Source organism: Chiloscyllium punctatum, chromosome 10 (assembly GCF_047496795.1).
Source record: "Chiloscyllium punctatum isolate Juve2018m chromosome 10, sChiPun1.3, whole genome shotgun sequence".
NCBI classification, from domain to species: Eukaryota; Metazoa; Chordata; class Chondrichthyes; order Orectolobiformes; family Hemiscylliidae; genus Chiloscyllium; species Chiloscyllium punctatum.
Window position 1 is genome coordinate 67,372,562 of NC_092748.1, and position 16,445 is coordinate 67,389,006.

Genomic DNA, 16,445 nt, shown 5'->3' on the forward strand with positions numbered 1-16,445 from the left:
CAGGAAGTGAGTTATGTGCTGCAGGATTCCTAACCTCTGTGCTCTTGTAGCCTGTTTATATAGTGAGTCTTGTTGAGCTTCTGGTCAATGGCAACCCCAAAGATCTTGATTAGTAGGGGATTCATTGATGGTAACACCATTGAATGTGAAGGGGCGATGGTTTGCTTTTCTTCTTTTGGACATAGTAATTGCTTGGTATTTGTAGCACGAATATTACTTGCCATCTGTCAGGCCTGCATATTGTCCAGACTTTGTTTAATTTGAGCATGGACTGTTTCAGTATCTGATGAGTCATGAATGGTGCTGAACATTGTGCAATAATTGGCAAACATTCTCACTTTTGACTTGTGGAGGGAAGGTCATTGAAGCATCCGAAGATGATTCGGATAGGACCCTGCTGTGTCAGCTCTTGATGTGGTTCTCTTCGTTTTGGGAGAGAGAACATCTGAGACGAACACACAGCAAACAACCCCACTGCCCTGTGGCCAATCACTTCAAATCCCCCTCCTGCTCTGCCAAGGATATGTAAGTCCTGGGCCATCTCCACCACCAAATCCTCATGTAAAGTTCTTTTTCCTGAGATTCTTACACAGTTGATGCAACTGCAACACACCAACTTCTGCGAACAACCAAAATTTTATACCACATAAGCTTTGGAGAAATCCTGGATACTATTTGCCAAGTTTGTGAAGCATGTCCAGGGAATCTCTCCCTGAATAAAGGAAACAGTGCTTCCGTTATACAAAATGTTTTACATCACAGTAATGCTCACAAGGCAACCCCCAGCCACTCCCTCACGGTCTCTCACCACCCAAGACGCAATGCAGTGACCACGTCATCTCCAGAAACAATGTAATGCGAATCATTTCTTAATGGTCAAATCTGTTGCAAATCATTTTCTTTTGTAACAATAGGGTGCAGTCAGAATTGCAATTGCAATATTCCAACTGACTTCTGAAAAGGTGATGATGATGCGAATGGCAAGGAATGACCATGTAAATTACATTCTATCTGTAGGTCAGAGGCATCCCATCCTAGTCTGAGGACATCCAATTTCCTGCAGGTCAGCAGAACAAGTTATAAACTCTTAAATATCACACGAGCCACCCAACGTCTGGAGGAAGAAGGCCTCATCTTCCACCTTGGGACCCTCTGACCGCACGGGGCATCAACGTTGATTTTCACCAGTTTCCTTATCTCCCCTCTTCCCCCAACTCATCCCAGATCCAACCCTCCAACTTGGCACCACCCTCTTGAACTGTCCTACCTGTCCATCTTCGTTTCCACCTATCCATTCCACCCTCCACCTATCATCATCACCACCACACTCCTTCTCTCTTTCCCACCCCCCACCTCCACCTGCATCTACCTATCACCTTCCCAGCTATCTTCCACCAGCCCTAATCCCCTTATATTTATCTCTCAACCCACACATTCCTAATGAAGGCCATCTGCCTGAAACTTTGATTCTCCTGCTCCTTAGATGCTGCCTGACCTGTGCTTTTTTTTCCAGCAACACACTGTAGGACACTACACGAAAGACATCCTGGAACGCAGATGACTGACCTCCAACAATGGCAACCATCTTCCTATCTGTCACTAGCTCTCTAACCAGCAGAGAGTTTGCCCCAGATTCCCATTTATTCAAGTTTTGCTAGGGATCCTTGATGCCACACTTAGTTGAATGCAGTTTTGATGTCAGGGGTTGTCATTAACCTCACCTGGAATTCACCTTTTTTTTTGTCCAAGTTTGAACCAAGGCGGTAATGAAATCTGGAGCTGAACGGCCCTGGCAAACCAAAACTGGGCATTGCTGAACAGGTGCTGCTTGATAGCACTGTTGATGACACCTTCCATTACTGATCGAAAGTAGACTGAGATGGTAATTAACTGGATTGGATTTTGTTTTGTCTTTTTTGTACAGGACATAACTGGGCAATTTTCCACATTGGATGGATGCCGGTGTTGAAACTATACTGGAGGTGCTTGGCTAAGGGAGCAGCAATTTCTGGCACTCAAGGCCAGAATGTTGTTGGGCCCTGTAGCCCTTGTACTATCCAGTGCCCTCAACTATTTCTTGGTAATACGTAGAGTGAATCAAATTAGCTGATGGAATCTAATGGTGGGGACCACTGGAGGAGGCAAAAATGGATCATCCACTGAACACTTCTGACTGAAGATTGCAGTGAATCCTTCAACCTTTTTCTTTTGCACTGAGTTGAGCCCTTCCTCATTGAGGATGGGCATATTTGTGGAGCTGCCACGTCCAGTGAGTTGTTTAACTTTTCATCGCCATTCACAACTGGATCTGGCAGGATTGCTGAGCCAAATTCTGATATGTTGTTTGTGGGATTGCTTAGCTCTGTCAACTAATGCTTATGCTGTATGGCATTAAGTAGTCTTGGTAGCTTTAAGGTTGGCACCTCATTTTTAGTTATGTCTGGTGCAGCTCCTGGCATGCCCTCCTGCACACTCTGTCGAACCAGGGTCGATTCCCTGAGTTGAGTGGGGGAGATGCTGGGCCATGAGATTACAAATTGTGCTGGTGTACAATTCTAGTGTTGGCCCATAAAACCATGTGGATGCCCAGTCTTGTGTTGCTCGATCTATTTGAAATTTGTCCCATTTTAGCACGTTGATTAGTGCCACACAACATGGAGTGTATTCTTCATGTGAATGAGGGACTTTGGCTCCACAGGGACTGTGCAGTGATCGCTCTTACGAGTACTGTCTTGGTCAGGTGCATCTGCAGCCAGAAAATAGGTAAGAATCTGGTCAAGAATGTTTGTTTTTTTTTCTTGTCTGTTTCCCTCACCACCTACTGTAGTCCCAGTCTAGGAGCTATATCTTTTTAGGTTTCTACCAGCTTGATCAGTAGGGTTGCTGCCAAGCCACTCTTGGTGGTGGACATTGAATTTCCCAACCCAGAATATGATTTGCACCCTTGCTTATCTCAGTGCTGTTCATGGTGTTCAACGTGGAGGAGTACTGACTCATGAACTGAGGGAGGATGGTATGTAGAAACCAGCACGAGAAACACCTGAAGCCATGAGACTTCATGGGGTCCAGAATCTATGTTGAGGGTATGTTTATGGAATGAGCTGCCAGGGGATGTGGTGGAGGCTGGTACAATTGCAACATTTAAGAGGCATTTGGATGGGTATATGAATAGGAAGGGTTTGGAGGGATATGGGTGGGGTGCTGGCAGGTTGGACTGCATTGGTTTGGGATATCTAGTCGGCATGGATGGGTTGGACCGAAGGGTCTGTTTCCATGCTGTACACCTCTGACTCCCAGGCTAACTCCCTCCCCAAAGTGCCAGTAGGACAGGACATGTACAATGATAGTGTGGGAGACACTGTCAGGTATGCTTCTTTGGGAATGATTGTCAAGCTATTGCTTGACTAGTCTGAGACCCCTTTTCCAAATCTTAAGAAGGAACTTTGCAGTGTTAATAGGTCTCTGTCATTATCTATTCTGGTGCCTAGGTTGCTGTCGGGTCATCTGTACGGTTTTTCTACTTTTGTTGAGACTTCATAACAAATGATACAACATTTCAGAGGGTGGTTGAGAATCAATCACATTGCAGTGCTCTGGAGACACTTGTAAACCGGATCAAGTGAGAATGGCAGATTACCTTTCCTGAAGAATGAGCGAGCCAAATGGGTTTTTCCAACAAGCGACAATGGTTTCATGGTCATCCAGTAGATTCTTTAATTCCAAATACTTTTTTATTGAATTCAATTTCTACTATCTGTTATGTTCGGATTGGAACCTGGGTCTCCAGAACATTAGCCAAGTTACTACGTTAATAGTCTAGCAATGGTACTACTACACCATGACTACCCTTTTTTATGTATACCTCAAATCTTAAATTCACTTTTTTTTGTCTGTGAACCACCGTGCTGTCTTTATATAAATACTCAAAGCTGGCAGCTTCAGCTTTTTCATAGTCAGAGTTATACAGCACAGAAACAGACCCTTTGGTCTAATTCATCCGTGCTGACCAGATTTCCTAAATTAATGCAGTCCCATTTGGTCCATCTCCCTCTGAAACCCTTCCTATTCATATCCATCCAAATGCCTTTTAAATGTGGTTGTGGTTATTATCATGGTCACAGCCTCCTCTGGCAGCTTGTTACATATATGTACCACCATCTGTGTGGAAAGGTTGCCCCTTGGGTCCCTTTTATGTACAGTCAGAGGTGCACAGCATGGAAACAGGCAACTTGTCGGCCCAACTTGTCCATGCCAACCAGATATCTTAACCTAATCTAGACCCATTTGCCAGCACTAAGCCCGTATCTCTCTCAACCCTTCCTATTCATATACCCATCCAGATGCTTTTTAAATGCTGCGATTTAACCAGCAGCCTCCACTTCCTTTGGCAGCTCATTTCATACACACTCATCCCTCTATGTGGAAAAATTTGCCCCTGAAGTCTCTTTTATATCTTTCCTGTCTCACACTAAACCTATGTCCTCTAGTTCTGGACTCCCACACCCCAGGGAAAAGACTGTCTATTTATCCTATCCATGTCCCTCCATAATTTTATAAACTTCTGTAAGGTCCCCCCTCAGCCTCCAGGGAAAACAGCCCCAGCGTATTCAACCTCTCCCTATAGCTCAAATCCTCCAACCCTGGCAACATCCTTGTAAATCTTTTCTGAACCCTTTCAAGTTTCACAATATCCTTCCAATAGGAAGGAGACCAGAATTGCAAGCAATATTCCAACAGTAGCCTAACCAACGTCCTGTACAGACGCAACATGATCTCCCAACTCCTGTACTCAATACTCTGACCAATATTCATACCAACTGCTGCCTTCACTATCCTATCTACCTGCGACTCTCCTTTCAATGAACTATGAACCTGCACTCCAAGGTCTTTATTCAGCAAAATTCCCAGGACCTTACAATTAAGTGTATAAGCCCTACTCTGATTTGCTTTTCCAAAATGCAGCATCTCTCATTATCTAAGTTAAACACCATCTGCCACTCCTCAGCCCACTGGCCCATTCGATCAAGATCTATGCCTTGTCATTTTGGACTCCCCTGCCCTGAGAAAAAGACCTTGTCTATTTACCATCTTCCAATCAGAATTTCTAACCTCTAAGGTCACCCCTCAACCTCCGATACTCAAAGTTAAATAGCCCCAGTCTATTCAGCTGCTCCTAATAGCTCAAACCCTCCACCCCTGCAACAAATCTGTAAATCTTCTCTGCATGCCTTCAAGTTTAAAAGCACCTTTCCAAAGCAGGGAGACCAAAATTGAATACAGGATCCCAAAAGTGGCTGAACCAATGACCTGTAGAGCTACAACATGACCTCCCAGCTCCTATGCTCAGTGCACTGACCAATAAAGGCAAGTGTACCACACGCTGCCTTTCTATCCCGTATACCTGTGACTCCACTTTCCAGGAACTATGAGCCGGCACCAAGAGGTGTTTGTCTGGTCTTTAGCTTCTAATAATCTACAGATTCTTAACCAAATGCTTGTAGCTTGGAACCTCAAAGGACTCCCCTTCATCCCCCTCCGTCCACGCATCAATGAATATAATACACGGCGTGACGTCGAACACTTCGCCGTCTCCGCCTCCGAGCTTACTTTCACAATCAGGACTCCCGCCCACCTTTCGAGGACCCCTTCACCCACCTCCAACACACTGCATCCACCTGGACACCCCACGCTGGCCTATTACCTGCCCTCAATCTCTTCCTTTCCACCTGCCGCCAGGACATTAACAGCCGCAACCTGTCTACCCCCCTTCAACACCTCACCCTCAACGCACAGCCCTCCAATTCCAACCTCACCATCAAGCCAGCAGATAAAGGGGGCGCAGTGGTAGTCTGGCGCACTGACCTCTACACCGCTGAAGCCAAACGCCAACTTGACGACACCTCTTCCTACTGCCCCCTCGACCATGACCCCACCCCCCATCACCAAACCATCATCTCCCAGACCATACAGAACCTTATCACCTCAGGAGATCTCCCACCCATAGCTTCCAACCTCATAGTCCAGGAACCCCGCGCTGCCCGGTTCTACCTCCTTCCCAAGATCCACAAGCCTGACCACCCTGGCCGACCCATTGTCTCAGCATGCTCCTGCCCCACGGAACTCCTCTCTACCTACCTCGACACTGTTCTATTCCACCCTAGTCCAGGAACTCCCCACATACGTTCGAGACACTACTCACGCCCTCCACCTCCTTCAAGACTTTGTTTCCCCGGTCCCCAATGCCCCATCTTCACCATGGATATCCAAACCCTACACCTCCATCCGCCATGACCAGGGCCTCCAAGCCCTCCGTTTATTCCGCTCCTGACGTCCCCAACAATACCCTTCCAGTGACACTCATTCATTTGGCCAAACTGGTCCTCACCGTTAACAATTTCTCCTTCGAATCCTCCCACTTCCTCCAGACCAAAGGGGTAGCCATGGGCACACACATGGGCCCCAGCTATGCCGGTCTCTTTGGCTACGTAGAACAGTCGATCTTACATAATTACACTGGCATCACTCCCCACCTCTTCCTCCTCTACATTGATGACTGCATGGTGCCACCTCGTGCTCTCGCGAGGAGCTTGAGCAATTCATCAACTTCACCAACACATTCCACCCTGACCTTAAATTCACCTGGACCATCTCTGACACCCCTCCCCTTCCTGGACCTCTCCATCTCCATTAATGACGACCGACTTGACACTGACATTTTTTACAAACCCACTGACTCCCACAGCTACCTGGATTACAACTGTTCCCACCCTCCCTCTTGCAAAAATGTCATCCCGTATTCCCAATTCCTCCGCCGTATCTGCTCCCAGGAGGACCAGTTCCATCACAGCACACCAGATGGCCTCCTTTAGAGACCACAGTTTCCCTTCCCACATGGTTAAAGATGCCCTCCAACGCACCTCGTCCACATCCTGCACCTCGTCCACATCCTGCACCTCGTCCACATCCCGCACCTCTGCCCTCAGACCCCACCCTACCAAACTTCGCATAAACCAAATCATCCGCCAACATTTCCGCCACCTCCAAAAATACCCCACCATCGGGGATATATTTCCCTCCCCACCCCTTTCCACTTTCCGCAAAGACCGTTCCCTCCGTGACTACCTGGTCAGGTCCACACCCTCCTACAACCCACCCTCCAATCCTGGCACCAACCCCTGTCACTGCAGGAATTGTAAAACCTGCATCCACACCACCTCCCTCATCTCCATCCAAGGTCCTAAAGGAGCCTTCCACATCCATCAAAGTGTTACCTGCACATCCACCAATATCATTTATTGTATCTGTTGCTCCCGATGCAGTCTCCTCTACACTAGTGAGACTGGACGCCTCCTAGCAGAACGCTTTAGGGAACATCTCCGGGACACCCGCACCAATCAACCACACAGCCCTATGGCCCAACATTTCAACTTCCCCTCCTACTCTGCCGAGGACATGGAGGTCCTGGGCCGCCTCCATCACCGCTCCCTCACCACCAGACGTCTGGAGGAAGAACGCCTCATCTTCTGCCTCGGAACACTTCAACCCCAGGGCATCAATGTGGACTTCAACAGTTTCCTCATTTTCCCCTTTTCCCCCACCTCACCCCAGTTCCAAGCTTCCAGCTCAGCACTGTCCCCATGACTTGTCCTACCTGCCTATCTTCTTTTCTGCCTATCCACTCCACCCTCTCCTCCCCGACCTATCACCTTCATCCCCTCCCCCACTCACCTATTGTACTCTATGCTACTTTTTCCCCACACCCACCCTCCTCTAGCTTATCTCTCCACCTTTCAGGCTCTCTGCCTTTATTCCTGATGAAGGGCTTTTTCCTGAAACGTTGATTTTGCCTCTCGGATACTGCCTGAACTGCTGTGCTCTTCCAGCACCACTAATCCAGAATCTGGTTTCCAGCATCTGCAGTCATTGTTTTTACCTAGCCAGTGATGCCCTCATCCTGTGAATGAATTTGATTCTGCACAGACTAAAACTGTGCTCAAGGAACCTATTCCCTGAACAACTCTGGAAAGTCCATTTTTATTAGAGTACTAAATTTATTTCTGACCCAGTCAGGTTGCCTCCAAGCTGCATTAAAAACTTAATCTCTGGTTTTCTGAAATTAAATTGAAATGAAAACAAGGGACCCATGTTTACTTTACATGTTCACTCCACAGTGTAATTATTTTGTTGCATTAATACTCCAGAGGTTTGCAGTCATTTGCTCTTGATCGCTGGATCAGGTCACTGTTGTGGAAGGACTCTGACGTTTTTTTGTAAAAAAGAAATCACTTCAGAAATGTAGCCACTACAGTCATACCAGTATTTTAAAATCTGATCTCCAAAATGATATCTATGCACCCTTTTTATGCTTTTCCTCCATCAGCCTTCACATGCCAGCATTGGGTATGGTACACCAGGTGGGGCTAAATTCACATTTTATATCACCTTAGCGTGACCTCTTGAAAACATATTTGCTTTGTTAGTTCCTTTTCTCAAACTGCCCTTTTTTGTACTGAAATACAAGATATATTTCTGTCTTGTACCACTTGCAATATATCATTGCCTTGTTTTCTTTTTCACTCATGAATATGCTACTGCTCTTTTCTGCATTAAATATCAGCAATGTGTATGCTCATTCCACTAAACTTTACCTCTAACTTTATCATTATCCTCCTTGTTATGATACTTCAGAATTAGTCAAATGTGATTTTTGAAATTGTACCCCTCATTAATGTACCAAACTGAAGTTGGTTAAGTACTTGAAAGGAAGGAGCAGGAGATTGGGACTAACTGATTGCATTTTGAATGGGCTGTGCAGATTAGGGTGGACTAAATTGCATATTATTCTGCTGTACCATTTTGTGGTTCTGCCTCCTTTTCTGAGCTGGCCCTTTGCTCCTGGCCCAGATATATGATCACCACATGGCTTCATATCCATCTGAGTTCTTTCGAGCCCTTTTTTATTCACCACATTTGCTCAAAGGAGCCCATTACTTGCAGCCTCAACAGCTCTGTCCCAGTTGTTGATCTCCGTTTCCACTCCTGCCTTACCCACTGTTCTGAGTGATTTTAATATATCAATACATTTTCCAGAACTATCCCCCACCTAAGTGTCTGTAATTTAAATTTGTTCAGGATTGTTTGTATATCTCAATGCGCAAGCTATTTCTAACATAGTTGCATCTCTTCTGTTTGATTGAAAGAAACTGTGACATTAATCCCAAAATCTAAACATTTAGAGTATTTCAAAAGCTGGCCTTCAGAATGGACTGGTGGAAATTTTTCAGAAAATGCTTTTTATTACCATGACAAACATGCATTTGTTGTACATGCGAATGTACATTTACTTGTTGTAAATTTTGGGAGTATAATTAAGTGAAATAATTTTTCTTTTTCTGCTTGCAGCTCAACTGAAAAGTCCTTCCACTGGAGACCAACAGGTATTAATTAGCAATGCATGATTTGTCTCTCATGTATGATAGTTTCTCATACAAAATATCAGTAATTTTGGTATTTGTCACATAGCTTAAAAAATTATAATGATGAATGTGTCTAGTTTCAACTACAGGTACTTGGATTTACTCCAAGGGCTGACCCAAGTCATTAAAAGTCACTGGGTATGCAGAGCAGTTCACAATCTGGCATACGGTATTATAGGCTTCATTAATAGGGGCATAGGGTACAAGAGCAGGGGAACTTGTAGCTGAAATTAAATAGAACACTGGTTTGACCTCAGCTAGAATAATGTGTACAATCTTAGGCACCACACTTTAGGAAGATGTGAATGCATTAGAGATTGCAAAAGAGTTTTTTGAGAATTTATTCTGGGATGAAAACCCAGATGTTCCCTCCAGTTGGGGTACACTTCAGTGGACAGGGACATTTGGTCTCAGATCTTCAGGTGGCTGTCCTCCAAGGCGGACTTTGGGATACACAACAATGCAGAGTGACGGAGCAGAGACTGATAGGCAAGTTCGATACCCATGAAGCTGGCCTTAACCAGGACTTGAGTTCATGTCACCTTACAGGTGACCCATTACACTGTATAGGTAAAAGTGAGGACTGCAGATGCTGGAGATCAGAGGTGAGTATGTGGTGCTGGAAAAGCACAGCAGGTCAGGCAGCATCTGAGGAACCGGAGAATTGATGTTTCGGGCATAATTCATCATCAGGAATGAGGCTGGGAGACTCTGGGGTGGAGGGATAAATGGGAGGGGGTGGGGCTGGGGGAAGGTAGCTGAGAGTGCATTAGATGGATAGAGATTGAGGTAATGGTGATAGGTCAGAGAGGAAGATGGAGCGGCTAGATGGGAAGGAAGATGGACAGGTCATGAGGGTGGTGTGGAGTTGGAAGGTTGGAACTGGGATAAGCTGGGGGGGTCTGGCGGGGGGGTCTGGCAGGGGGGAGGGGAAATGAAACTGTTGAAATCCACATTGATGCCATGGAGTTGGAGGATCCCAAGGCGGAAGATGGTGTTCTTCCTCCAGGCTTCGGGTGGTAAAGGAGTGGCGATAGAGGAGACCCAGGACCCGCATGTCCTCGGCGGAGTGGGAGGGGGAGTTGAAGTGTTTGGCCACTGGACAGTGGGGTTGGTTGGTGCAGGTGTCCCAGAGATGTTCTCTGAAGCGCTCTGCGAGTAGGTGTCCTGTCTCCCCAGTGTAGAGGAGACCACATTGAGAGCAACAGATAGGGCAAATGACACATGGAAGTGCAGGTGAAACTTTGGATGGGGAAGGCTCCTTTTGGGTCCTTGGACAGAGGTGAGCGGGGAGGTGTGGGTGCAGATTTTGCAATTCATGTGGTTGCAGGGGATGGTGCAAGAGGGGAGGGTGAGTTGTTGGGCATCGTGGACCTGATTAGGTAATCACAGAGGGAAAGGTCTTTACGGAAAGCAGGTAGGGGTGAGGAGGGAAATGCATCTCTGGTGGGCTCCATTTGTCAGTGGCAGAAATGACGGAGGATGATGTGACGTATGTGGAGGTTGATGGAGTGGAAGGTGAGGACCGGAGGGTTCTGTCCTTGTTGTGGTTGGAGGTGCGGGAAGTGGATGAGATGCGCTGAAGGGTGTCACCAATCACGTGGGAGGGGAAGTTGTAGTCTTTAAAGAAGGAGGCTATCTCGTATGTGTTGTACAACTGGGTCTCCTGGGAGCAGATATGGTGGAGGCTGAGGAATTGAGAAAAAGGGATAGCGTTTTTGCAGGAGATAGGGTGGGGAGGAGGTGTAATCCAGGTAGCTGTGGGAGTCGGTCGGTTTATAGAAAATGTCGGTGTTGAGTCGGTCCCTGTTGATGGAGAGGGCCGGGAGGGAGGTATCAGAGATGGTCCAGGTGAATTTAAGGTCGGGATGCAATGTGTTGAAGTTGATGAACTGTTCACACTCCTTGTGGGAGCGCGAGGTGGCGCCAATGCAGTTGTCAGTGTAGTGGAAGAAAAAGTGGGAAGTGGTGCCAGTGTAACTGCGGAAGATAGGCTGTTCCATATCGCCGACAAAGAGACCAGCATAGCTGGGGGCCTATGTGGGTGCCCAAGGCTAACCCTTTTTGTCTGGAGGAGATGGGAGAATTCAAAGGAGAAATTGTTGGGGGTGAGGACCAATTCAGCCAAATGAATAAGTCAGTGGAAGGGTACTGGTGGTACGTTGGGAGAGGAAGAAAGTGAGGGCTTGGAGGCCCTGATCATGGCAAATGGAGATGTATAGGGACTAGACATCTATGGTGACAATGAGGTGTTGGGGGCCAAGGAAACACCAGTCTTGAAGGTGGTGTCCTGAACGTATGTGGGAAGCTTCTGGACCGGGGGAATAGAATAGTATCGAGGTATATGGAGATGAGAAGATGGGTCAGCTGGGGTAGTCGGGCATATGGATCTTGGGTAGGAGGTAGAACTAGGCAGTGCGGGGTTCCCGAACAGAGGTTGGAAGCTGGGGGTGGGAGATCTCCTCCTCTTGAGGTGACAAGGTTATGTACGATCTGGGAGATGATGGTTTGGTGATAGGGGGGTGAGGTCGTGGTGGAGGTGTCTTCAAGTTGATGCCAGGCTTCAGCGGTGTAGAGGTCAGTGTGCCAAACTATCACTGCACCACCACCACCAACCCCCCCCCCCCCCCCCCCCTCTTTATCCACTGGTTTGATGTTGGGGTTGGAGCCGAGGAAGTGGAGGGCTGTGTATTGATGGTTGAGAGGTTGGAGTGGGTGACCCATGTGTGTCTATGGGGAGAATTTGCAGAATTGTCCTTGCAGATACATTTTGCTCAAAATGCACACAATCTGCAGGACTTAATCTGTGACATTTTATAAATTCCTACTTTGGAAATAGAATGAGTCTGAGTCAAGGTTGGTATACATACAAACTCTGGCCTCACACCTTTTAATGCATTGTCTAAGCTGAGATGTCATTTTTTTAATATGCTATGCAAGTCTTTGGGAAATGAGCACTAAAATGAGATATCCTGATTGTTTTCTCAGTCAAATGACCATTTACATATTAACTTAATCATAATTGTCAACATGAAACCCAATAAAACTTGCCATCCACTGTCCTGCCCAGCAGAGTACAGTGCATTCAACATGCTGTGGCCTCTTGCTGTGCTCCCCTCCCCCATTCTTTGTAACCATGCATCAGTCCACCTTCCCTTCCAGATTCTGTGTTTGTACCCTGAAGACATCCATGAGCATCTCTGGTTGTAAAGTTTTGTGCTTCCATTAGTTTTCCTCCCCATCGGCATTTTCTGCTCATTTCAACCTGTGGATTCAATCCTCCCTCTCCTGTTATAAGTGTAAAAGATGTGATAAAGGGCAATTTGCATAGTAATGATCTGTGCATAAGCTGGCATGGATTTGTGAATGAGAAATTTGTGCTTGCCAAACCTACTGTAATATAAGGATGTTACTCATGAGCATTATAACTTCTGTCCATGTATTCTAAGTTTGCATACTAACCTTTTTTGGGGTTGCTATATCAAAAGCCATTTGGAAGTCCCATGTATACTGCATCCACTGACTTGACTGCTTCTATCTCTGAATATGAGGGACCTACATTTGCCTCTGGCAAATGTTTGCTTTTTACATATCTGTATAAAGTTGTACAATCCTGTTTTTTTTTTACTAATTTGCTTTCATTGTGTTTAGCATTTCTTGGTCCCTATTTGCTGTATTCTAAAATCCTCTCTGGTTAATTACTGTTCCTGGCAACTTTATATGCCTTTCATTTTCATAGACTCCTAGAACAGAATCCTACAGTGCAGAAAGAGGCCATTCTGTCAAGGTCCATGTTGACCCTCTCTGAAAAGCATCCCACCAAAACCCAGACCACCTATCCCCATAACATTGCATTTATCATGGCTAGTCTACCTGGCCTGCACATTCCTGGATACTACAAGGCAATTTAGCAATTCATCTTTATATAATTGTAACTTTTTTAAAGCCACTGTTGACAGAAGTTTTGGTGTTTTTTGCTTTGGACGAATAATTGATGTATACTGTATAGTAATGTTTGAAGATTATCCATTGCTTATATACCATCATACATTAACATATAATCCCAATTTGCCCATCAAGTTGTCCCTTGAAATTTAATTTCCTTTGTTCAACTTTTAGCACCATTTTCATTTGTATGGAAGGAAAAGTAAGTGTAAAATACTTGACCAAAGAAGGGCTAACTTCAGTGCTTTGGTTAGAGATCATTGCCCAGGTAGATTGGAATCAAGCCACTAAAACGTAATTGAACAATGGGATTTCTTCAAAAGGAGAATTCTGGTATATTCCATTTTATTAAGAGGAGGGTGGATGGACATCCAAAGCTAAAGTGTCCTTTTAAAACTAAAGAATAATTTGCCTAAAATGAAACTGAGAAAGGCTTATAATTATTGTCATTCCTCAATGGAGGAACAATCCACAGAGGAGATCAAAAATAGGAATTAAGGGCAAAGAATATGACTGTTGAGTAATGAGATAGATGTATAGTACGGAAACTCCCTTTGATCCAACTCATCCATGCCAACCAGACATTCTAATCTAATCCCATTTGCCAGCACTTGGTCCATATACCTGTAGACCCTTCATATTCATATACTCATCCAAATGCCTTTTTAAATATTGTAATTGTAATTGTACCAGCCTCCTCCCACTTCTGGCAGTTCATTCCATACACGGACCACCATTTGCATGAAAAGTTACCCCTGAGGTCCCTTTTTAAATGTTCCCCCCCCCACCCCACCCACCCTACCCACCCTAAACCTATGCCTTCTAGTTCTGGACTCCCTCACCTCAGGGAAAAGATCTTGTCTATTTACCCTTGCCCCTCATGATTTTATAAATCTCTACAAGGTCACCCCTCAGCCTCTGACATTCCAGGGAAATTAGCCCCAAACTACTCAGCTTTTCCCTATAGCTCAAACCCTTCAACCCTGGCAACATCCTTGTAAATCTTTTCTGAACCCTTTCAAGTTTCACAACATCTTTCCGATAGGAAGGAGACCAGAATTGCACGCAGTATTCCAACAGTGGCTTGCACAATGTCCTGTACAGCAGCAACATGACCTCCCAACTCCTGTACTCAATACTCTGACCAATAAAGGAAAGCATACCAAACGCTGCCTTCATTACCCTACCTACCTGCGACTCCACTTTCAAGGTCTCTTCATTCAGCGACACTCCCCAGGGCCTTTACCATTAAGCGAATATGTCCTGCCCTGATTTGCCTTTCCAAAATGCAGCACCTCACTTATCTAAATTTAACTCCATTTGCCACTCCTTGGCCCATTTGGCTCATCTGATCAAGAACCCATTGTACTCTGAGGCGACCTTCTTCACTGTCCAGTACACCACCTCCAATTTTGTTGTAATTTGCAAACTTACTATCTGTACCTCCATGTTCACTTCCAAATCGGTTTTATATAAATGAAAAGTAGTGGACTCAGCACCGATCCTTGTAGCATACCTCTGGTCACAGTCCTCCAGTCTGAAAAGCAACCCTCCACCACCACCCTGTCTTCTACCTTTTGAGCTGGTTCTGTATCCAAATGGCTAGTTGTCCCTGTATTCCATGAGATCTAACCTTGCTAACTAGCTTACCATGTGGAACCTTGTCAAATGCCTTACTGAATTCCATATAGATCGCATCCACTGCTCTGCGCTCATCAATCCTCTTCGTTACCACTTCAAAGAACCCAATCAAGTTAGTGTGACATGATTTCCCACACACAAAGCTATGTTGACTATCCGTAATCAATCCTTGCTCTTCCAAATACATGTACATCCTGTTCCTCAAGGTTCCTAAGATTACCTTCAATTAACCCACCGCCAATGTCAGGCTCACTGATTTTATAGTTCCCTGGCTTGTCCTTACCACCCTTCTTAAACAGTGGCACCAGGTTAGCCAACATCCCAGTTTTCTGGCACCTCCCCTGTGACAATCGATGATACAAATATCTCAGCATGGGGCCCAGCAATCACTTCCCTAGCTTACCAGAGTTCTAGGGTACACTTGATCAGGTCCTGGGGATTTATCCACCTTTATGCATTTCAAGACATCCAGCAACACCTCAAAGGACATTTTTCAAGGTGTCACCATCTTTTACTCGCATTCTATATCATCCATGTCCTTCCCACAGTAAACAGTGATGCATAAGACTCGTTTAATATCTCTCCCATCTCCAGCAGTTCCACACACCAGCTGCCTTGCTATCCTTTTGAGGAGTCCTATTCTCTGCCTAGTTACCCTTTGGTCCTTAATGTATTTATAAAATCCCTTTGGATTTTCCTTAACTGTATTTGCCAAAGCTATCTCATGTCCCTTTTTTGTCCTCCTGATTTCCTTCTTAAGTATACTCCTGCCTTTGTACTCTAAGGATTGACTATCTATCCTGTCTATACCTTACATATACTTTTTCTTAACCAAAATTTCAATTTATTTAGTCATCCAGCATTCCCTACATGTTTCACCCTAACAGGAATATACTGTCTCTGGACTCTTCTCATTTCTGACTGTTTTCCATTTTCCAACCACCCCTTTACCTGCAAACATCTGCCCCAATCAACTTCTGAAAGTTCTTGCCTAATACCATAAAAATTGGCCTTGCTCCAATTTAGAACTTCATCTTTTAGATCCAGTCTATCCTTCATGGCTATCTAAATGAAAAGGAATCTTAAAAGGGAAGTCTTTGAGTGCAGAGTAAAAAAGTAAATGAATGAAGATATCAAGATAATTAAGAATCAGAATTCATGTCCAGGTACAATGTTTCAAACATTCCTCGATATACAGTTACTGCCAGAAAACTCCAAGGTTACAGATATTGGACTGTTGGTAAAGGGGAAAGGGCTGAAGGTAACCAACATACCTAAATGTCAAATACTGGGAAACTTTGGACAGAATTTTGTGCAACCCACCATGTGGGGTTTGTGACCAGAAGATAGTGAGACAACAAACCTGCATCATTGTAGCAGAAA

At 45.3% G+C, this 16,445-nt stretch overlaps 1 protein-coding gene across 9 annotated transcripts in view; it reads left to right on the top strand.

The window, feature by feature from the left end:
- The window catches only part of pkp4 (plakophilin 4), a 213,203-nt gene that overhangs the window by 66,241 nt on the left and 130,517 nt on the right, over positions 1-16,445 (top strand). For all 9 annotated transcript variants that reach the window (XM_072579401.1, XM_072579403.1, XM_072579400.1 and 6 more), the window contains one exon: positions 9,403-9,437. In XM_072579401.1, coding sequence (XP_072435502.1) covers positions 9,403-9,437 — 35 coding nt within the window. The remainder of the gene's footprint in view (positions 1-9,402; positions 9,438-16,445) is intronic.